Source organism: Dioscorea cayenensis, chromosome 19 (genome assembly GCF_009730915.1).
Source record: "Dioscorea cayenensis subsp. rotundata cultivar TDr96_F1 chromosome 19, TDr96_F1_v2_PseudoChromosome.rev07_lg8_w22 25.fasta, whole genome shotgun sequence".
Taxonomy (NCBI): Eukaryota; Viridiplantae; Streptophyta; class Magnoliopsida; order Dioscoreales; family Dioscoreaceae; genus Dioscorea; species Dioscorea cayenensis.
The window spans coordinates 30,303,208-30,325,096 of record NC_052489.1 but is presented as its reverse complement, the minus strand read 5'-3'; the positions used below and the strand labels follow the sequence as shown (position 1 = coordinate 30,325,096).

The following is a 21,889-nucleotide window of genomic DNA, read 5'->3' as shown; positions in this document are numbered from 1 at the left end:
AAAAGTTAAGGGCTACTACCACGTAATACTGATATCATTTATAAGCATAAAACAATAAATTAATTGGTTTAGAAAAACATAATATAACCATTATTATTATTATTATTATTATTATTATTATTATTATAGAGATAGCCAGCTATGTTAAAATGGCATATAAATATAGAATTATGTCAATTATAGTGACTTAATAATTTTGTAGAGATTTATCATGTAAGACAAGATAATACGTGAGGTGATAAAAACCTATTATATATACTAAAATAATATATTAGAAAATTATAATCTCACAATAATAAATTCTCTTATAATATAATTTTTTTAAAAAAATAAAATATACGATTAAAAAACTTATATTTATTTTTTTAAAAAAACTTATATTATAGGTGAATTCTCGGCATATTTATCTTCTCTTTGTAAAAATGTATGTAATATAATGTATTTTGATTTCTTTTAATGGATCGAAACTATAATCAAACCAAATTGAATTTTTTTTTTTTTTTTGTAAAATTATTTAAATTGGATTAAATAAAATTTAAAACAAACAAAACACACTCTTGCTCAAAGATATATCCACCCTCCCATGTGGATGGCACATGCTTCTATTTTTTATTTAAAAATTTCAATAAACTAAAAAATCATTGCAAAGCATTTATTTATTTTACTTTTAATCGCATATCAATCAATCTCCCAACAACTAAATAATTTAGAGAAGAATTTATTATTATTCTCAATTAACAAATATTCTATATATATATATATATAAATTCATTTTATTAAAATATATATGAGAATAAATATAAATAAATAAATAAAATAAATAGAAGCGAAGTGAAGTCCTGGTTCAGCAACGCACAAGGCTCTAATGGCGACGAGCTCCCCGAGCATTTGAGGAAGAAGAAGGAGAAGAAGAAGACGAAGAGAAGGAGGCCAAGATGCTGTCTTCGGCCTTTGATTCGCGGGCGGTGCGGTGGATCCTCTTCGCTGTTCTCCTCATTATCGTCTCCTTCTACTCTGGAACCCTATTCGGTTCCACTCCCTACTCCTCTACCATCTATCTCCAGCCCCAGTCCGAGCATGCTCCAATTCCTTCTCGAGGTACCATTTTTCCCTTCCTTTTTGATTTCCATGCCCGATCGCTGGTAAATCTTGTACTTTGACCGAGCGTTCAGATCTCCTTGAGAGGAATGCTGCTCGTTCGGATCGCGGATCGTTTAAATTAAAGGTTCAGCTTCATTAATTTCGTGTGATTTCGCATTTGCTATTCAATCGGTTTGATGTTTTGGATTTATTTACGATTTAGGTTTCTTGTCGATTTTAGTTCGGATCACTAATCAGCGAAATGTTTTTCTCGTGGGTTTTTGTTGTTTCTTGATTTTCTTTAAATTTTGGCTAGACTTTTGGTTATATTTACTCAAATTTTATTGATTTCTTGGATTTATTTGTTCTTTAGTTTTCTTGTGAAATTTAGTTTGGATCACTCATTAGTGAAATTTTTTGTCGTGTTTTTTTGTTCTTTTCTTGATTTTCTTTAATTTGATGATCGTTAATTTGCTATGAATCTCACTTCAGTTGCTTGTGTCTATGCATGTGGTAGTGAATCAGATTGATGCATTGGAGATAATGTGTTCTTTAAGGTCTCTTTCATATTTTATTATCTCTTTTCTTGTGTGTTATTTCAGGGGCTTTGCGATTTGGAAACAGAGTTAGCCTTACATATAGAACAAAATCTATTTTGATACCAGAAACTGGGATGAATGTGTGCCCTTTGGACTTCAATGAGTACATTCCTTGTCATGATTTGAAATATATTAAGACCTTGATTCAGAATTTAGATATTTCAAAGAAGGAAGAGCTTGAAAGACATTGCCCGCCTCCTGAGAAAAGCTTGTTTTGTTTGGTGCCCCCACCAAAAGACTACATGATCCCTATAAATTGGCCAGCTAGTCGTGATTATATTTGGCGGAGCAATGTGAATCATACACATCTTTCTGAAGTGAAAGGAGGACAAAATTGGGTGCATGAGAAGGATAAGCTGTGGTGGTTTCCTGGAGGTGGCACTCACTTCAAACATGGTGCTGCACAGTACATTGAAAGGTATGTGCTGCTTTATTTTTGTAGTTACTTTCTTGAATATGCACTGGATCAATTGGCTGTTGACGAGGATTTTTTTAATATATTCCAAATTAAGCATTCCACTACTTTTACATGCCAAAGTTGAATTGATGTTCCTATTTCTTTATATAGATAATGGTTGAATTTATATACTATGTTTGTCAACATATGGATGGCCAAATCCAATTTTCCCATTCTTATCTAGTATCTTGCTTCTTGCTCACTTGGATTTAATCTCTAATAGGCTCGAAGTTGGCTATTGATGAAATTAGATTCGATAAGATTTTTTTATAACTTCAAGCTCTTGCAGTTCCAATTGACTCATAGGCAGATCAACTATGAAACTTCTATTCATTAATTCAGGTCAGCAAGGAAGTGGTATACAAGTTGTGAAGCTCCCCTCTGACTTGTGTCTATAGAAATCCCTTAAATTTGATTTTTAAAACTTAAGTTGTAAAGGCTCTGTTGTGAGTGGGGTATTTTTCAAACATGTCTTTTCTGCTTACAAATGGCAATCGTCTTTTTTGAGTAGATATTAATTGTGCATGGCTCTAATGTTTAGCCCCCACCCACACCCACACACACACACACACAGAGTGAGAAATAAACCTAGTAACAGATCAAGGTATTGAAGGGCCATCATGACTATTTGAAACATAGGACAACATCTGAAAAATGAAGATAAAACCACACAAGTATGACTCTTTAGTTTTGGGAAACTATCCAGACAGTCCATGTTTTGAACATGTAGAAATGAAATTTAAGACTATAAGTCTTAGTGATCAAACCAATATATTCCTATTTGAAAACTTGATTGTTTGTGTAATGCTTTTGTGATAATGCAGGTTAAATCCAGTATTGCCCTTGCTATTATCATTTTCTGCATTGCATACTTCATTCATAGTTTATGACTTCATTCTATAATTTTCTGTCTTTTTGGTAAATGCAGGCTGGGGAACATGACTACTGATAGTTCAGGTGATCTGCGTACAGCAGGAGTATCTCAAGTTCTGGATGTTGGTTGTGGTGTTGCCAGCTTTTCTGCATATTTACTGCCCTTGGACATTCTGACAATGTCTTTTGCCCCCAAAGATGGTCATGAGAATCAGATTCAATTTGCTTTAGAGAGAGGGATCGGTGCAATGATTTCTGTTCTGAGCACAAAACAGCTGCCTTTTCCCCAAAACTCTTTTGAAATGGTTCATTGTTCAAGATGCCGTGTTGACTGGCATGAAAATGGTAATACAGACTTGGGTTTTTTTCCTTTATTCTTCTATGCACAATAATACTTCTTCTTCTTCCTTAGTATTGATTTGCCAAATTTTAATATTTTGAAAAAGAGCATGCGGCTTCTTACTTGATTAGCAATTTAGCATTAAGCTGCATTGCTTCTATATTGTGACATTGCTTGGCTGACATGAAGCTACTGGCTTTAGCTTGACTTGATTTGGAGATAATATGATGGCTTTGTTTTTCCTTCTTTTGATTCTTGCAGATGGCATACTACTTAAAGAAGTTGATCGTCTTCTGCGACCAAATGGATATTTTGTGTATTCAGCTCCACCTGCTTACAGGAAAGATAAAGATTTTCCTATCATTTGGGATAAGTTGGTAAATTTGACTACAGGAATGTGCTGGAAACTCATTGCTAAACAGGTGCAAACTGCCATTTGGCAGAAACAAGAAGATGAATCATGTCGAGTGCAAAATTCTGAGAGGAATTTACTGTCCATATGTGAACCTGTGGATGATTCTATACCCCCATGGAGAAGCCCTCTTAGAGACTGTGTACAATTACAAAATCAGAAATCAAATATACAGAAGCTCCCTCCTAGATATGAAAGGCTATTTTTATACCCAAGAAGGCTCGAGACTACAGGTTAGTTTGCCGCTTTAGCCTTGTTTACTACTTGAGCACTATTTTCACCATTTTCATTATGAACTATTCCCATTCTTTCCTCCTGATGCTTGACATGCATCTGAATAGAAGATTTTTGAATTCTTGGTAGAGTTGAAATATAATAAGAGGCTTGCTTGAACATTTTGATTACCGTATTTTCTTTGTCTTCTTACAGCCAGTATATATGCCTTGTTGATTAATTATTATTTCGAGATTATGTGATAATTATGTATAACTACATGGTTGGAGGTGCTTATGGTCACTGTTGAACTGTGGCATATATTTACCTGATAATCTTGTGGTGGTTTATTTTATTTTATTTTATTTTATTTTATTTTTTAATGTTGTGAGGGGGTTGAGCTCAACCTCTCATTTAGGAGGAGAAAAATAAGTTACCACTCTAATGTTGTGGAGGTGGTAGTTTACATTTTCAGGCAAGATGCTGAGTTTGTTTTCATAGGTTTTGGCTGTGTTTTTGCCTTTGAATTTATATCCTATTTTTCGAATTGGACAAGTGTGCAATATCTAGGTCTTAAGCTATTCAAATGTTTGCTTATATATTAGACATTTATTCTGATCATTATAAAGTTGGCCTGATGTGAGACAGATTCTTATACAAATGATGTCGAAGAATTCCAAATATATCAACCACTCCTGTTTCTCTTGTATTAGAAGAGGGGAAAAAATTACCTAAAATAAAACATGATAGATCACCTCAGATTTGTTCTATCTACAAAGTTTATTTTTGAACCAATTTCTGAAAAGATTTTGGATGTTTATGATAGGAATCGCAGTTCATCTGAATGCATGTTTGTTATACGTGCATCATCAACATTCTTATAATATCTGCAACATCTGACATACAATTTAAAGAAGCTTGTTTCTTTCTGTAATCTATTGCCTTTTTTAATTCAAATGTTGTGTTAGATACCATTAGAATTGTTTGAATTAGTCTTGTAATAATAATGCTACTATTTATTTATGTATTTATTTGCATGGATCATGTAATAGGCAATAAGGGTAAGATTCGATTTGTCCTTTTGCTTCCTAGATGATAACTAATTTATTTACTTCAGATTAAAGATCTCATGGCACCATTGTTTGTGCCATGATCAACTTGTCAAAATTAGCAAATGGACATCTTTTGTTTACTCAGATAAATGATGACTTTTATGTTATGTCTCAACAGGTGTTACTCCAGAGATGTTTGATTTGAATAATCAATTTTGGCAAGAACAAATCCAGCAATATTGGAAGCTGATTGATCTGAATAGGGTAGAGATCCGGAATGTGATGGACATGAATGCTTATTATGGTGGTTTTTCTGCAGCACTCAATAGCTTGCCCTTTTGGGTGATGAACATAGTTCCAACAACCATGAACAATACCTTGTCTGCTATATATGATCGTGGTTTGGTTGGTGCCTTTCATAACTGGTGAGAAACTGTCCCACTTGTGTATCAAGGTTGTCCATTTGACTATCTTTTAATGATCCTTCAACATTCTGTTCTTCAGGTGTGAGCCTTTCTCAACATATCCACGGACATACGATTTGCTGCATGCTTATCATTTGTTTTCTTACCTAAGTTTTGATGAGGAAGGTTGTCAGATAGAGGACTTGGTGCTTGAGATGGACCGCATGGTTCGTCCACAGGTGGTGCTACTCTTCTACATTGTTCTCTATAATTTTTCAAATGCTTTCAATTGGTAGACAATCAACTCAAGGAGACAGCTGCTTTTTTCAGTTAAATCAGAAAATTAAGTGGAAAGCTTGTTAAATATTCTGGATAAATATATGTGATTGTGTTCTTTGTTTACCTTTTATTCTTAGACATCATTAAATCACATTATGAGTCTTCTGATGAAAGCCCAAGGCAAGGTTTCCAATGAAAATGCTTTAGAGGCTAATTACTTACCTTGGGCTGCTTCATATAGAGTAGCATATACTATATATGCCTGGTTTTGAAATGCAATTGGATCAAACTTTCACTGTTGGCATACTTGGGCGCTTTTTCTGATTGTCAGGCTTGAGCTAGCAACTGTAGAAATTAAGCAGGCAGTGATACCTTTGAGAATCATAGCTATGAGGACCATTTGACCTTATATTTAGACACACATGCAATCACAGACTTTTGAACCATATTGGTTAAAGTTTGCATCTCATTGCATCTGTATCATATATCATGCTGTAGTGATATATGTTTGGTTGTTGAAAATTTTATACATTAGGCTAGTCTGGAGCTTTAGAGAAGATTGCTGGTTTAGCAACCTAATTGTAGTTAGTGATTTGTGCATGGATGGTGAGCTTGAGTGCTCTCAGATATTTTTACATATAGTTTCAACTTGATTTTGGATTTTGTAATCTGTCTGGTTTGCGGGAATAAATATTTTTACTTTTCACAAAGCATGGTTTGTGATATAGATATGATCTAAAAGATGTTTTAGTTGTGTGTCATAAGAAATCATTCTTCCTTAATCAAAGTGTGTAAAAATGTGCAGGGTTTTATCATCATCAGAGATGAGGACTCAATTATCTCAAGGATTAAAGATCTTGCACCGAAATTTCTCTGGGATTTCACGTCACACACATTAGAGAATGAAGAAAAGAAAATGGAGCCTGTGCTAGTTTGCCGAAAAAAGTTCTGGGCTATTGTTTGATGAATCCTCGTACCGTCATCTTTCACCGCATTGCAGATGAATCAATGTCGAAAGTTTTATGTGTAGCTAAGCATCAAATACATTCTCTGCAAGCCCCTTGCATTTTTCTGTGCAGTAATGATTCTCAAGTCTGTATGAATATCTACGCCATGGATTTCTTTGTGAGGTTCTCCAACTCAATGGCTGCATTGTGCTGATGAAGACCAGAAAGGCGAGTTGTTGAAGGATGGCCTAAACCTTTTTCCTGTCATTTAATTACTTCTTTCTGACTTAATTCATTGATGGATATAGTCAAAGAATGATCAAAGTAAATCAACTTGTATACTCTTGCATTATATTTATTTGTTTATTTACTTTTGTATCAAATATAAGAGTAAATCAAATACTGTCTATAATGAGATACGTACCATTAACTATTGCATTGCATTAGAAACATATAATTGCTTTTTCAAATTATTATTTAAACTAACCAGCAATTTATTTTAATCATTGTCTGATTTTCCATCCATCTATTTGAATTTTAGAACGTGGACAAACCTCCCAAATGTTGTTGTAACCACTCGGTTAATGCCATGGTTGGTCATCTAAATATTGTTTTAGCCATTCAGCTATTGCCACGGTTAGCTATTTATTTTAGAAGTACATGTATTTTAAGTTCTGATCAATGTATAAAAAAAATATTAATTTAATTCTTTAAGTGGTTGAAAGCCTCTCATATCAAGCATGGTTGCTTGATAAAAGAGAAGTCTAGAGTGATTGATAAAACGTAGGGCTGAGAAGAGAATGGTGCATGAAGTGAAGTGTGTTGTTTATAGAGCAGCAGTGTTTGGGGGAGTTGAATTATGTGGTGCTTGTTAGCACTCAATACAGTGCCAGTCATCATGGATAGATAGATAGATAAACTTGGTTTTGTTTCAATGGCTATGTCCTTTCCTGCATCCTCAACCGCACAATGTCCTTATCTCCCTCCTCTCACTCTTCTTTGCTCTATCTCTCTCTCTTATCATGATATTATTGATTCACTGGCCTCCCTTGTTCCATAGTTCCGTTATAAAATCAAATTCTAGTACTGTCCTTCTCCTTATTATCATCATTCCTTGCTAACCTCTCACTTCTTCATAATCTACAGGTCAGTTACAGTATTTTCATTATTTTCATTCTTCATCTTTTCTTCCTTTATTTATCCTTGTTCTTTTTGAGTTGGAGAGTAAAGAAGCTGACTCTTTTCAATGGTTTATATATATATATATATATATGAGAAATCAATACTTTTATATATAGCCTAATCCATATTTAATAACTTAATAAGAGAATTAATTACTCATACAAAAATTATACTATGAAAAATGGACGAGTTTTGATTGAATAAGTATTGATTGATTGATTGATTGAAGGAGAAGGAAAGAAGAAGAAAGATGGATTATGTGTATGGACCAGGGAGGAACCATCTATTTGTTCCTGGACCAGTGAACATCCCTGAGCCAGTAATCAGGGCCATGAACAGGAACAATGAAGATTACCGTTCCCCTGCCATCCCTGCTCTCACTAAGACTCTCCTTGAAGATGTTAAGAAAATCTTCAAGACCACCTCTGGAACTCCTTTCCTCATTCCCACCACTGGTAATTTTTATTCAATTTCTTCTCTTTCCTTGCACTTTAACTTTTTCCATGAATTGTCTTTATATATATATAATAACAAAGACTTGTGGTATTTCATTGTGATTGAATTAATTGCTAGTTTGTGGTTTTCTCTTTCTCGTCGTTTAATTTTTGTATCACTTCTTGTATTCTCTGTCTGTTTGTGTTCTTCTCGTTTTTATAATTAAGTTGTGGTTTATCTATTTTATTTTTTTAAAAAAAAAAGAAACAAAATTAGTTGTTAGTGTAGTTTTTAAGTATGTAGAGCTATGGAACTATCAAGTGAATTATGTTTTTTTTTGGTTTCAGGTACTGGAGCATGGGAGAGTGCCTTGACAAACACATTGTCACCAGGTGATAAAATTATATCATTTCTCATCGGACAATTCAGTCTGCTCTGGATTGATCAGCAGCAACGCCTCAATTTCGACGTCGATGTCATAGAAAGTGATTGGGGACAAGGTGCAAACTTAGATGTTCTTGAATCAAAACTAGCAGCAGATAGGAACCATACCATCAAAGCTATCTGCATTGTTCATAATGAGACTGCAACTGGTGTCACCAACAACCTGTCTACTGTAAGGAAATTGCTCGGTGAGCAGCGAAATCAATATCTTATAATACGAAAAACAGAAGCACAAATTTTTCATTGATTTAATGTGGATTTGCAGATGAGTATCACCACCCGGCGTTGTTTCTTGTCGATGGAGTATCATCAATATGTGCACTGGATTTTCGTATGGATGAATGGGGGATCGATGTCGCCTTAACTGGTTCGCAGAAAGCTCTGTCTCTGCCGACAGGTATTGGACTTGTATGTGCTAGTCCAAAGGCATTAGAAGCAACAAAAACGGCAAAATCAGTGAGAGTGTTCTTCGACTGGAATGACTACTTGAAATTCTATAAACTCGGAACATATTGGCCATACACACCTTCAATCCAATTACTTTACGGGTTTCGAGCCGCTCTCGATCTTATATTTGAGGAAGGACTAGACAACGTGATTGCACGACACACCCGATTGGGTAAAGCAACAAGGTAAAACCAAAACTGCATTAAGTTTTTTTCTTTCTGAGTTGAATCGAGTCCAGATAATATATATATATATATATATGTTTCGTTTATGAATGAAAAAATTCAGGCTTGCTGTTGAGGCATGGGGATTGAAGAATTGCACACAAAAGGAAGAGTGGTTCAGTGACACTGTGACTGCTGTGGTTATACCTCCCAACATTGATAGTTCTGAAATTGTTCGAAGAGCATGGAAGAGATACAACTTAAGTTTAGGACTTGGATTGAATAAAGTTGCCGGAAAAGTATTTCGAATTGGACATCTCGGAAATCTTAATGAGGTAATACATATATATAAGTCTGGGTTTCTCATCTTATTTTTTTTAATCGGAAAATTAATATGTTTGAACATTGTGTAGTTGCAATTGTTGGGATGTCTGAGTGGTGTGGAGATGGTTCTGAAGGATGTTGGATATCCAGTTAAACTTGGAAGTGGAGTTGCAGCAGCCGCAGCTTTTCTTCAGAATAACACTCCTTTGATCCCTTCAAGGATATAATAATATTAAATAATAATAATAATAATAATATACTACTAATAATAGTAGTAGCATTTGATTTCATTTTCCTTTGTCTGTATAAAAGGATGACAGTTATAACCTTCAGTCTTGGAATGTTGGAGGCATGAGGGAATAATCCCCTATTTGGTCCCTGTATTTTACTTAAGTGGCCCTTTTGGTCCCTCTATTGTGAAATGTTCCAATTGCATCCCTTTATTAATTTGATTGGGACAATCCAGTCCAGTAGCTGACGACCGTTAGCATCTCCGTCTATTGATGATGACATGGCGATTACATGGCGATCCATGTAATAAAATATTACCAATTATTAAAATATTAATTTAAAAAAACCGGTCATATCAGCACAAAGCCCGCAAACCCGTCAATTCAGAAGCTACTTTCCTCTTCCCTCTTCTCCATCTTCTCCAGCACACCAAACCCCAGCCCTAATCTCCATCTCACTTTCAACACCTCTCAACTCCGGCCATCGTCATTCTCTTCTCTTGGATCGACTTTGACGTACGCCTCTCAACTCCATCCCTTTTTGCATGACTAGTGGCCCTGCAAATGTCCAGGTAAAAGAGAGATTATATGGCATTGTGTTTATGTTCATTAATCTTAGATTTGCTTCTATTTGTTTGGATTATATTCTGATTTGGGTGGTGATGTGTATGTGGGACGAGCTACTTTGTCCTAATAGCTTACCATTGTGTTAGGGTTTTAACTGGTATTAATATGCTTAAAGGGGGGACCATATGAGAAAATTATGGAAGGGTTTGAGTGGTGATGTGTATAATGCCCTTCACATTTGGTATCCAAGTTAGATGGAACCCATTTTTTTATTAGAAAGGGGACCACATGAGAAGACCATGAAAGGATTGATTAAAATTGAATTGAAAACATTTGTCTGCAATAATTGAACTTTATACTGCTTGCATCTCTCTCTAGTTGTGTGAAACAATTTTTATACCTTAATTGTGTAAAGAATTTGCTTAACTGAGTCATGATAATTGATTGTTTGCCTAATTTTACTGTGCATGCTGTATTAACTGATATTAATACTAGCTTGAGTTGCAATAACAAATATTGCCTAATTGAATTGGTTAAAGATTCTGATCAGGTAATGTAATAAAACTTTTTGTGGTATGGTGTTTATTTTTATGGCAGTGGTCCATGGTTGAAATTTTGAATATTAACCCAATTGGAGGTTGTATCTTCAATCTTTATTATTGATTGCATGTGAAGGTGTTTGTTTTAATTATTTGTATTAATTAATTTGATTGTGCACTACAACTAATGTTAGCAAGTGTCTTTCTTTGATTTTCTATCAATATATTTCCCTCTTATGTGCATTGTGTTTGCTTGATCACAACAATAAGTGCTTCTTTCCACTGATGATAGCTAATGAAGCTATTTATCCTATGTTGATAGCCACTTTTTCTACTGTTGTTCAAATTTATAACTTAAAAATTAGGGAAATAGTTACCATGACTAACTCTATCAATGCTAACTTAAAAAAAAAATAGTTACCATGACATTTTTGCAACAACCCTAAACAACCAATTTCTTATTTTTTTGCACAGAACAATATGACTTCTTGGGATGAGTTCATAATCAAGTATCATCATGGAGGGAAATTAAATCGAGAAATAGATTTTGAATATCTAAATGGGTCAGTGACAGAATTCCATGTTGATCCCGACAAGCTTTGCTATTGGGATGTGTTAGGAGATGTCAAAGAGATAGGGTGTGATATCAACAATGTTGTGGAGTTGTCTTATATAGATGATGACAGGACACTAAAATATATTCACAATGACCAGGGCATTGTAGGTTTAGTTGATCAACTAAGAAAACACAGGGCAGTGGATGTTTATGTGGAGATTTCAAATGTTAAACATGACATGATTTTACCAAAAATTTTATTGCCTGGTTCACATAATGTTGAGTTGAATGTGGGACAAGACAACCAAAGTGAGAATGATAGTGAATCCAACAAGGATGATGATGACAATTTAGTAGATGTTCCATTTATAAACTACACTTCTGAGGGCTGATGATGAAAGAGAAGAAGCTAGGGACAAATTAAAAATATGTTGAATTGAAGAAATCAATTTTGGAGGATGCTAATAAAAATGCCAATGGAGATGGAAATATAGGGCCTTCCAATGACACTAATGTAGATGGGGCATCTAGAGATATTGTACATGACACCGACACGTGGAAAGTAATCGGCTATAGTAGTGACTACTTTGATTCATCCGATCCCGGGAGCTATGATGATACAAGTGATGGATCCAGTCGCGGATGATGCAAAGAGGCACATGTCTAGTATGCAGCACTACAACCCTAATGTCCCTTTGCAGGATTTTTGTCTTGGCCTTAGGTTTCCAGAACTGAAACTCTTCAAAAAGGAACTTGTCCAATTTTCAACAAGAAAAGGGTTTGAATTCAGATATATTAAAAATGATGCAACCAGAATAAGGGCTCAATGTACTGGAAAAAATTGCTGTTGGTTGATTCTGTGCTCCTGGTGTTCTGCTAATAAATTGTTTGTTATAAAACACTATGTGCCTAATCATTCTTGTCTCCTAGGGGCTACTAGAAATAAAAGGGTTACAGCCCATGTTGTTGCTAACATCTTTGGTGAGATCATAGGCTCTGTCCCCCTCATTAGGCCTCGACACTTGAAGGCAATGGTTAGAAAAGAATTGGGAGTATTCATCACTAACAAGGTGTGTAGAAATGCAAAAGGTCTTGTTTTGAGAAGGATTGAAGAGCAGTTCAAGCATGACTTTATTCATTTGCATAATTATGCCTTGGAATTAAAAGGCTACAAACCACGGTAGCACCGTGTTCATTGTCTCTGAAAGAAAGAAAGCAGATGAACCTCCAATGTTTAAGAAGATATATGTCTGTCTAGCAGCAGTCAAGGAAGGGTTTATAAGTGGGTGCAGAAAACTTATTGGCCTTGATGGATGCTTTTTGAAGGGAGTTGTTAAAGGGCAGATCTTGGTGGGTCATGGGGAAGAGATGGCAATAACCGGATGTATCCTCGTAGCTTAGGGCGTTGTGGATAAAGAGACAACGTAAAACTTGGTCATGGTTTATTGAGTTATTAAGTCTCGATCTTAACATTGGGGATGGATTAGGATGGTCTCTTATAAGTGACATGCAAAAGGTTTGTACAACATTGATTTGATTATTTTCCTTTGAGTAAAATTGGCTTGTAATTTAATCATTTTTATTTTTATTTTTGCAGGGTCTAATACATGCAGTGAATAATTTGTTACCACTTATTGAGCATAGAATGTGTGCAAGACACATCTATGCAAGATGGGGAAAAATCTATCCAGGGAAGGACTTGCATATTCAATTTTGGTGTATCGCAAGATCTACAAGTGAACCTGAAGTGAAGAAACAAATTCAGAAAATGAAAGACTTGAAAGGAGGAGCTAAAGCTGTGGAGGAATTATTGGATAGATGGCCAATTTCAGGTTGGTGCAATGCATTCTTCTCTGATTTAATCAAGTGTGATGTTATTGATAATAATATGTGTGAAACATTTAATGGAGTAATATTAGAATCTAGAAGCAAGCCAATAATCACAATGCTTGAAGATTTTAGACAGTATGTAATGATTAGGATTGCTGTGAAAAGGCAGTTTGCATTGAAATGGAAAAATTCCTGTGGGCCTAACATTCTTGCTAGGATTGAAAAAGAAAGAAAGAAAACTTCCAAGTGGCAGGTAGAGTGGAATGGGGGTGCAAGCCATGAGGTTTTTAGAGATGACTTGATGCAACATGCAAGGGAAGGATATGTAGTAATGTTAGCATGCCAAAGTTGCTCATGCGGAAAATGGAATAAAAGTGGAATTCCATGTGAGCATGCATTGGCCGTTATTTCATTTAATGGGGTAGATCCAGTGGATTTTGTGGCAGAATGGTTTAAAAAAGAAACATATGTGAGAGCATATAGTTTCACTGTTAATCCAGTAAAGGGTAGAGAATTTTGGCCAGTCAGTGATGAAGGCCCTTTGCAGCCACCTGTAGTGAAAAAAATGCCTGGTAGACCAGTGAAGAAGAGGAGGAGAGAACCATTGGAGGGGAAACATGGAAGCAAAACAAAAATTTCTAGGCATGGCAGAGTTTTTAAATGTACAATATGTCATGAGGAAGGGCATAACAAGTTAAGATGTCCAAAAAAAGATAACAATGTAAGTTTTTTTATTACTGATGTCATCAAAATTCTTTCTTTCACAATTTTGTTTGTTGCTCATTGTGTAATTCTTCCATAGATCCCAACTGGTTGCCCCCAAGTTGAGACATCTCTAGTACTAGATGAGACTAATGTTGGAAACAGGCAGAGAAGACAAAGAAGAATGTCAGGTGCTACACAAGCATCAAAAGGGAAAAAAAAGATGCATGCTAGTGTTCAAGGGTCTGTAAGTATCATTAGGGTAAGAATTAAGTACAATAAATCTATTACATGAAATAATTCCAGTTTGTGTTATTTAGTTAAAATATGACACAATGTCTAATAATTCTAGGGGCCTCACCTTGGTGGAGTAATTGTTGGGAGAGACAACCCACAATTTGCTTCATTCATCACTGCTGGAAAGTTAAATGTAGTGCTTACTCTCAGTTCAAATATAAATTACCATAGTATTTCCTTTTCATTTATACTAATGTATAATATGTTTTGTTGTCGATAATTAGGGCACTAAAAAGCAGGGAAAATGCTGCAAACCAAACCAAAGATGGAGATCAGAGTGAGCTAACCTCTATAGCTTTTGAAGATGCAGCTTTCCCAACACAAGATAGCATGACATCAGCTACAACTCAAGGAAAAAAACTCGATACTAAAAACAAGCGACCAGTTTGATTTTCTCATTAGTGGTTCCTGTGTTTGGTGTACCTTAGTTGATCAGATGATTTGTAATGTATCCAACACTGGATATTTTTGTGTGATCACATCTTATTGTGGAACAAATTTTTAGGTCTCTTATTTATTTATGGACACAGACTATATAATTTTTGAAATTTCATTTCATCAATGAACAATGAAATTTGGTATTTACTAAATTAGTTTGTTGTTAATCAAGCTTGTATTGTAGCTTAGCATAAATTTGTTGTTAATTCAGAAATATGTACATACTAAATTTTTTTGTTGATATAATGCACAATCACGATTCAACCCAACTATAATTTCGAATCATGCAATGTTTACATTACATATTTATTGATCAAACCACATAATTACATATTCAACTTACATAATTACATTTCTAATCACAGTAGCTTGAGAAGAAGAAAAAAACCAAAAGCAAACACAAAAACAAAGAAATCCTATTTGTCAAACAAGACTAATTTCATGGTCATATAGTTGTTGTTAACAATTCGGCAAAGCTTCGAGTGCATAATGGTTGAATAAGAAGGTGTGCTGCAGAAATGAAAAAGTGTGGAAGAGAGATGTCGAGGTCGAGATCTGGATCGACAACTAGATGAGGGAAGTCATGCTAGACAAGTTGAGAAGCACCACCAATGTCTCAATAGAAAGGAGGGATGATGGCCAAAATTGAGAAGTGTTATCAGTGGATTGGAGGTTAGGGCTAGCTAGCAGGAGAAGAACGATGGCCGGAGTTGAGAGGTGTCAAAAGTGAGATGGAGATTAGGGCTGGAGGTTTAGCATGCTGGAGAAGATGGAGAAGAGGGAAGAGGAAAGTAGCTTCGGGATTGATGGGTTCGCGGGCTTTATGCTAAAGTTATAGTTTTTTTTAAATTAATATTTTAATAATTGGTAATATTTTATTACATGGATCGCCATGTAATCGCCATGTAATCGCCATGTCATCATCAATAGACGGAGATGCTAACGGTCGTCAGCTACTGGACTGGATTGTCCCAATCAAATTAATAAAGGGATGCAATTGGAACATTTCACAATAGAGGGACCAAAAGGGCCACTTAAGTAAAATACAGGGACCAAATAGGGGATTATTCCGAGGCATGAGTCCTTTTGTATATATTGATCTATATCACTATATGTATATTTTGGATATTTGCACTACTTTCTTCCCATGAACCTTGTGTTTGTATTTAAAATCTTTGTGAAGATAATGAAAGTTTTTTTTTAAATATATATAAATATATATAGTTATTTAATTGGTCTAAAAACCAGTAGTGTTGAATGATGTCAAGAGTCTAAAATATATAAATTTATCAAATTTAATAATAATAATAATAATAATAATAATAATAAATGTATTTTTTTTAGGGTTATCTTTTAACCTGAAAGTTTTAAAAAATTTTAAATATTTTTTTTAACATTTGAATTTCTCAAACAGTTTTTTCAATACACTTCCTTTGTAGTCACTTTAGCTCATTCGATCAGTTTATTTTATCTTACAGCATGTGTTTCCTCTTTAATAACTATAGTTTTTGTTTAACATTATATGTTTACATGTAAACATATAAGTTTTTACTTAATTTATTATTATTTTATTTAATATTTATTATTTTATTTAATGTTTAATTTTTTTAATATTATGTGTTATGTTTAAAAAAGTTACTAAAAAAAAAACTGTCAGGGAAAAAAAATAAAATATTCAAATTTAAAAGTGTCAAGTGTGTACGGAAAAATCTTTCAAGAGGTTTTGACAATTACCAATTTTTTTTAGGTATTAGGTCTCATATGGCGTTAAATCTTAAAAATTTTTGCATTATATATTAATTTTTTTAAGAGGTTATGAGTATGAAAGAAAGACACGTTAGGAGTACTGTGATGGACTTGGACTACGTACTTTTATAGAAAATAAGTTTATTATGAAATTAAGTTTTTTATTGTTAAAAGAATATTAAAGTATGTGGTTGAGATTTTATTTATGATAATCTGAAAAATAGTGTTGTAAACCTCTTGTGAAGTTAATGTTTTTTTTTTTTCTGTTAATAACTCTATGAAAATAATAATATTAAGACTCGACATTATTAGTTAAGCAATATTAGAAAATGTTAGACAGTTGCAATATATATATATATATATATTTTTATGAATAGGCAACAAGCGTTTCTCGTTTAAAAAATTATCAAAAAGATAGACATGTATAAAAGTATATCAGTTACAATGGCTTATGAACCTCCTAAAAAAATCTCTTACTTCATAACTCTAGATGGGTAAAACTACTGTTTCTCCTCATATGAGAGCCACACCTATGCCCATATAACAGTATTTGACCAAGTGTTCAGTGCATAAACAATACATGACCATATTTAGATATATAAAAAATATATTATTATTTTGGGAAAAGTATAAAAAAACATGTGATTTCTGAGTTTTGCAAAATAAGAAATGAAGATTTTTTTTTTTTATCAATTCTATGATATGTAGTTTCCCAGATTTGCAAAAAAGGAAAAAACCGTCGACATCGTTAACTTTTCCATTTTGGCAGGTAAAATTGTTCATTTATGTAAAAAATCACTATGTGACCTAAAAAACATGATTTTTCAAGAAGAGTTTGTTTGATTTTTTGGATTAAGTTTTTTTTTAAGTGAAATTTTGGAGGAGAGATAAATTTAAGAAATATATATTTTTTATGTCATATAAGTTGATTTTTAAATGAAATGACAATTTTGTCCTTTTGAGTTAACTGTTAAGGGCTTTGATAACTATTTTCCCCATTTTTGTAAATTTAGGGAATCACACATCATAGAATAAAAAAAAAAATTCTCATTCCTTATTTTGGAAAATTCAAAAATCACAAAGGTTTTTTTTTGTGTACTTTTCCCTATTATTTTCAACAAATAAAAAAAACGAAAATCTAGACATATATCCAAAGATAAGCATTGATAGACAATGCTTTTGACTAAAACACAAAAATAGTTTTTATTTTTGAAAAATTCAAACCATATTTCTTTCTCCGTGCTAAGTATAGTGACGTGCATGAGAATGACATGGTGACATATAACAACTATACATATTGATTCAAATATATAATAATATATAAAACTAGAAATATTATATATAATAGTGCATTTCATCAAGCAAATAAAATTATTATTTTTGAATTTTATAAAAAAACTATTAAGTTTCCAAATAAAAAATAATAACAATATAGAGTTACAAGTTACACGGCAAAAACAATGATATATAACAAGGTATGCGACGAGCATTACAAGGTGTCACTATCAATCAAGTTTTTTTTTAAAAAAAAAAATATTTTTAAGAATTAATTTATCACAAATTATACTTACTAATCACATGGACAATAGAACTTCATAAATAATTAAATATTCATAAATTTATAAATAATAAATAAAAATTGGTCATCGACACACAATCAAATCCACATATTTGAAGTCAAGCGTCTCTTTCCTCTCTTGACTCAGTCTTTTGACTCCTTCAAACTCCATTAAATTAATAATAATAAAAAGATGTTCTTAGAAGCATCTTGAACCATATATATATATATTTTTATTCATCAAACAAAGCTTCATATAGTTTCTACTTTCTAGTAACTTTCTCGGATCCGGATCCGGCAGCGGACCCGAATCCGATAAGATGCCGGAGCCGTCGTCTCCGGCTGAGTTCCAAGCCACTGGTTCCGGCTCCAGTGGCACGGGCGCCGGCGCGCCAGCGGAGCTTCTCGTTTCCCTTCAGGAAACCGTTTCCCTCGCGCATGCCGTTTCCCTTCCCGCGCTGGCTTCACTTCTCCGCCGGTTAACTATCGCCGTCCACTCCCTCCCTCCATCGGAGAGCGTTATCGAACCCATGGCGGCGGATCTCCGGCGGCTCTGTGCCGTGATGAGGAGTTCCGTGGGAACGGAGCCGTCGGAGGTGGTGTCGGAGGTGAGGGAGGTGGTGAGAGACCTCGGGCGGAGCTTGGGGATTTTGATGCTTGAACCTGCGGGAGTGAGAGATGGGATGGCGGCGTTGCACCGGGAGATGATGGCGGCGAGGTTTGAGGGGCCGGAGGGGAGGTGGGGAGGGCCGGTGCCGGATCTGGAAGAGGCCGTGGTGAGGATTAAGAGTGGGGAGGAGATGGAGGGGGCGATTGCAGAGCTAGGGTTTCTTGTTCGCGAGGTGTTGGTTCGAGAGGAGGATGGGCCGGGGGTGGTTTCGGTTCTTGTGAACCGATTGGGTTCGGTTAAGGATGGGAACCGGTTGAGGATTCTATCCTTGTTGAGGAGTTTGGCAGCTCTTAGTGAAGAAAACAAGGTAGAAAGCTCTCACTTTTGGCTCTCTTTTTCATTGAAAATTTCAATTTTCTTTCTTATCAATTGGTAACCAATGAATTGCTGAGAAAAAGAAAAAGAAAACTTGGTAATTCATGCTTATTTTCAAATCATGTCAATACAAAATGGTAGTTTGTGTGAAGTTTTGATTCTTGAAGTGCTTTGCATGTGAAATTCAGGCAACCAATGAATTGTATTGAAGATTTGATTTGTTGAATATGTAAGAGAAGAAAAACTGATTGATTTGTGAGCTAGGGATGAGGACTAGTACTGAATTTGTTAGGTATGCGCAGGAGATGATGACAAGTATTGGAGCATTGTCAAATATTGTGAGGTCTTTGTCAAGAGAAGCCGATGAGAGGAGGGAGGCAGTCGGACTTCTTTTGGATTTGTCGGAGATTTCAAAAGTACGGCAGAGGCTTGGAAGGGTTCAGGGTTGTATAGTGATGCTGGTTGCCATGCTTAATGGTGATGATCCGAGTGCAGCATGTGATTCTGGTAAGATATTGGGTTCTTTGTCGAGCAACACACAGAATGTTCTTCTCATGGCGGAGGCCGGTTTCTTTGTTCCATTGGTACAATACCTGAAGGAAGGTAAAGATAGAAGCTTTTCGGCTATTTCCATTAACTGCCTTCATACCTTCTCTATATATGATATTGCATTATTCTCCTGGTTATGATTTAATTAGTGATCTTATTGCATGCACAACTTTCTTATTTATTCTTCTCATCCATGTCACCTCTATAGGTTCTGATATGAATAAGATTCTCATGGCATCGGCAATTTCGAGGATGGAGATCACTGATTTAATGAAAGCCTCCCTTGGACAAGAAGGATCGATAAAAGCTTTAGTGAAGATGTTCACCAATGGGAAACTTGAAGCCAAACTTTCCGCTTTAGGTGCTCTGCGTAACCTTTCCACCGTAAAAGCAAATATCCCGAGGCTGATAAGTGCAGGCATTGTGCCACCTCTTCTTCAGCTCCTGTTCTCTGTTACATCCGTTCTGATGACTCTTCGTGAACCCGCCTCTGCTATACTTGCAAGTATTTCCCAATCTGAACTGATTCTGACCAAGAAAGGTGTTGCTTCGCAAATGCTCTCGCTACTTAGCCTGTCTAGCCCTGCAATTCAGTGCCACCTATTACAGGCTCTCAATAACATAGCTAGCCATCCAAATGCTTCAAAAATTAGAGCTGAAATGGAAGAAAATGGTGCCGTGCTGCTTCTTCTACCTTTACTAGCAGAGGGCAATCCTGAAATAAGAGTAGCTGCCTTGAGTTTTCTATATACACTGTCTAAGGATTTTACCGGAGAGATGGCTGACCTGGTAGGGGAGAATCATCTGAACATCCTAGTGGACATCATCTCCTCTCCGGCATCAGAGAATGAAAAGGCTGCTTCTGTGGGTATTCTTAGTAACATCCCTGTGAATGACAAAAAAGTGACTGAGCTTTTCAAGCGGAAAAACTTACTGCCCGTCCTGATAAATTTAGTTGAAGTGAGCATCACCAAGACTTCAGTATCAACAAGAAGGTGGTTGCTAGAAAGCATTGCAGGTGTGCTAGTACGCTTCACAATTCCTTCAGATAAGAAGCTACAGAGACTGTCAGCGTCCCATGGGATTATCCCTTGTCTTCTGAAATTACTCTCATGTGGATCTGTTGCTGCAAAGGCAAAAGCGGCAACTTCACTAGCTCAATTGTCTCAGAACTCCCTTGCGTTGGGTAAGATTAAGTCACCAAGATGGTTTTGTGTTCCTCATCCCGCAGAAGCATTCTGCGCGGTGCATAACAGTCACTGTACAGTAAAAACAACATTATGTCTTGTCAAGGCCGGTGCAATACCTCCTTTGGTACAAGTTCTGGAAAGTAAGGAACGCGAAGCAGATGAGTCTGCCCTCTCTGCTCTGGCAACTCTATTGCAGGATGAGATATGGGAATGCGGATGTAGTGCCATTGAGAAAGCATCAGGGGTTCAGGCTATTATAGGAGTGCTGAAAGCAGGAAGTTTGAAGGCACAAATGAAAGCAGTTTGGATGCTGGAAAGATTTTTCAGGATTAATGCTAACAGAGAAAAATATGGTGAAGCTGCTCAAGTGCTGCTTATTGATCTTGCTCAAGAGGGAGATCCAACTCTGAAACCGATGATTGCTAAAATATTGGCACATCTTCAGCTCTTGCAAATGCAATCAAGCTACTTCTGATAAAGATTGGGGTCTATTCTGTCCCTTAGTAAGTGAGTCGTTTGATGCTAAGAGTTGAGAAAGTTTTGGCGAAGGCCCAATCCGATTTCTGCATCTAATTGTGAAGGAAAATTCTGCTTGCGGATTTGACAGAGAACAATGCTGGGTGACATGATCACATTTTTCAACTATTTAAAATGCTTGGTGTTTTGCAATTGAAGATTATGTTCACATGACAAGCAAGCACAGAGATGATAAAGCAAGCACAGAGATGATATGAGTTATGAACCTTTGTTTCTTCAAGGCTGGCTGCAATCTCTTGCAAGAAAGAGTGGGAAACATTTTTTCTGCAAAACTGGATTTTGTCTGTCTGTTCGTGTGTGTAGTGTAGAAAATACCGCTGGGTAGTCTACTCTTTTTCATTTTCCTTTTTTCTTTTCTTGGTTGACGCCTTGGTATTTAAGATTTTCCATTCTCCTTTGTAAATTATAGCCTTGTTCTTGAATTGTGGAAGGATTTGTATAGTAATGTAAAGAATGATGTTGATATTAGCAGTCAATCCTTTGTATATTTATTCCAAGTTCAAAGGTCCATAT

The 21,889-nt window shown here is 35.3% G+C and overlaps 5 protein-coding genes across 5 annotated transcripts; all 5 read left to right on the top strand.

Annotated features, from left to right (window-relative positions):
• The first annotated feature begins 827 nt into the window (after window positions 1-827).
• LOC120283791 (probable methyltransferase PMT7) lies at window positions 828-7,071 on the top strand. Its single transcript, XM_039290532.1, has 7 exons — window positions 828-1,098; window positions 1,683-2,097; window positions 3,065-3,354; window positions 3,611-3,994; window positions 5,205-5,451; window positions 5,531-5,669; window positions 6,515-7,071. The coding sequence occupies exons 1-7, from the start codon at window positions 936-938 to the stop codon at window positions 6,671-6,673; spliced, it is 1,797 nt and encodes a 598-aa protein (XP_039146466.1). The 5' UTR covers window positions 828-935; the 3' UTR covers window positions 6,674-7,071.
• A 948-nt stretch (window positions 7,072-8,019) lies between these two features.
• On the top strand, window positions 8,020-10,066 carry LOC120283793 (serine--glyoxylate aminotransferase). Its single transcript, XM_039290533.1, has 5 exons — window positions 8,020-8,293; window positions 8,621-8,905; window positions 8,983-9,349; window positions 9,453-9,663; window positions 9,742-10,066. The coding sequence occupies exons 1-5, from the start codon at window positions 8,089-8,091 to the stop codon at window positions 9,877-9,879; spliced, it is 1,206 nt and encodes a 401-aa protein (XP_039146467.1). The 5' UTR covers window positions 8,020-8,088; the 3' UTR covers window positions 9,880-10,066.
• Window positions 10,067-10,254: 188 nt separating this feature from the next.
• LOC120249378 lies at window positions 10,255-11,936 on the top strand. The gene is made up of 2 exons (XM_039257868.1): window positions 10,255-10,454; window positions 11,463-11,936. The coding sequence occupies exons 1-2, from the start codon at window positions 10,428-10,430 to the stop codon at window positions 11,934-11,936; spliced, it is 501 nt and encodes a 166-aa protein (XP_039113802.1). The 5' UTR covers window positions 10,255-10,427.
• A 1,078-nt stretch (window positions 11,937-13,014) lies between these two features.
• LOC120249377 lies at window positions 13,015-14,763 on the top strand. The gene is made up of 5 exons (XM_039257867.1): window positions 13,015-13,060; window positions 13,142-14,095; window positions 14,177-14,323; window positions 14,429-14,506; window positions 14,599-14,763. The coding sequence occupies exons 1-5, from the start codon at window positions 13,052-13,054 to the stop codon at window positions 14,761-14,763; spliced, it is 1,353 nt and encodes a 450-aa protein (XP_039113801.1). The 5' UTR covers window positions 13,015-13,051.
• A 3,603-nt stretch (window positions 14,764-18,366) lies between these two features.
• LOC120250714 (U-box domain-containing protein 44-like) lies at window positions 18,367-21,852 on the top strand. Its single transcript, XM_039259551.1, has 3 exons — window positions 18,367-19,092; window positions 19,403-19,703; window positions 19,858-21,852. The coding sequence occupies exons 1-3, from the start codon at window positions 18,436-18,438 to the stop codon at window positions 21,312-21,314; spliced, it is 2,415 nt and encodes an 804-aa protein (XP_039115485.1). The 5' UTR covers window positions 18,367-18,435; the 3' UTR covers window positions 21,315-21,852.
• The last annotated feature ends 37 nt before the right edge of the window (window positions 21,853-21,889 follow it).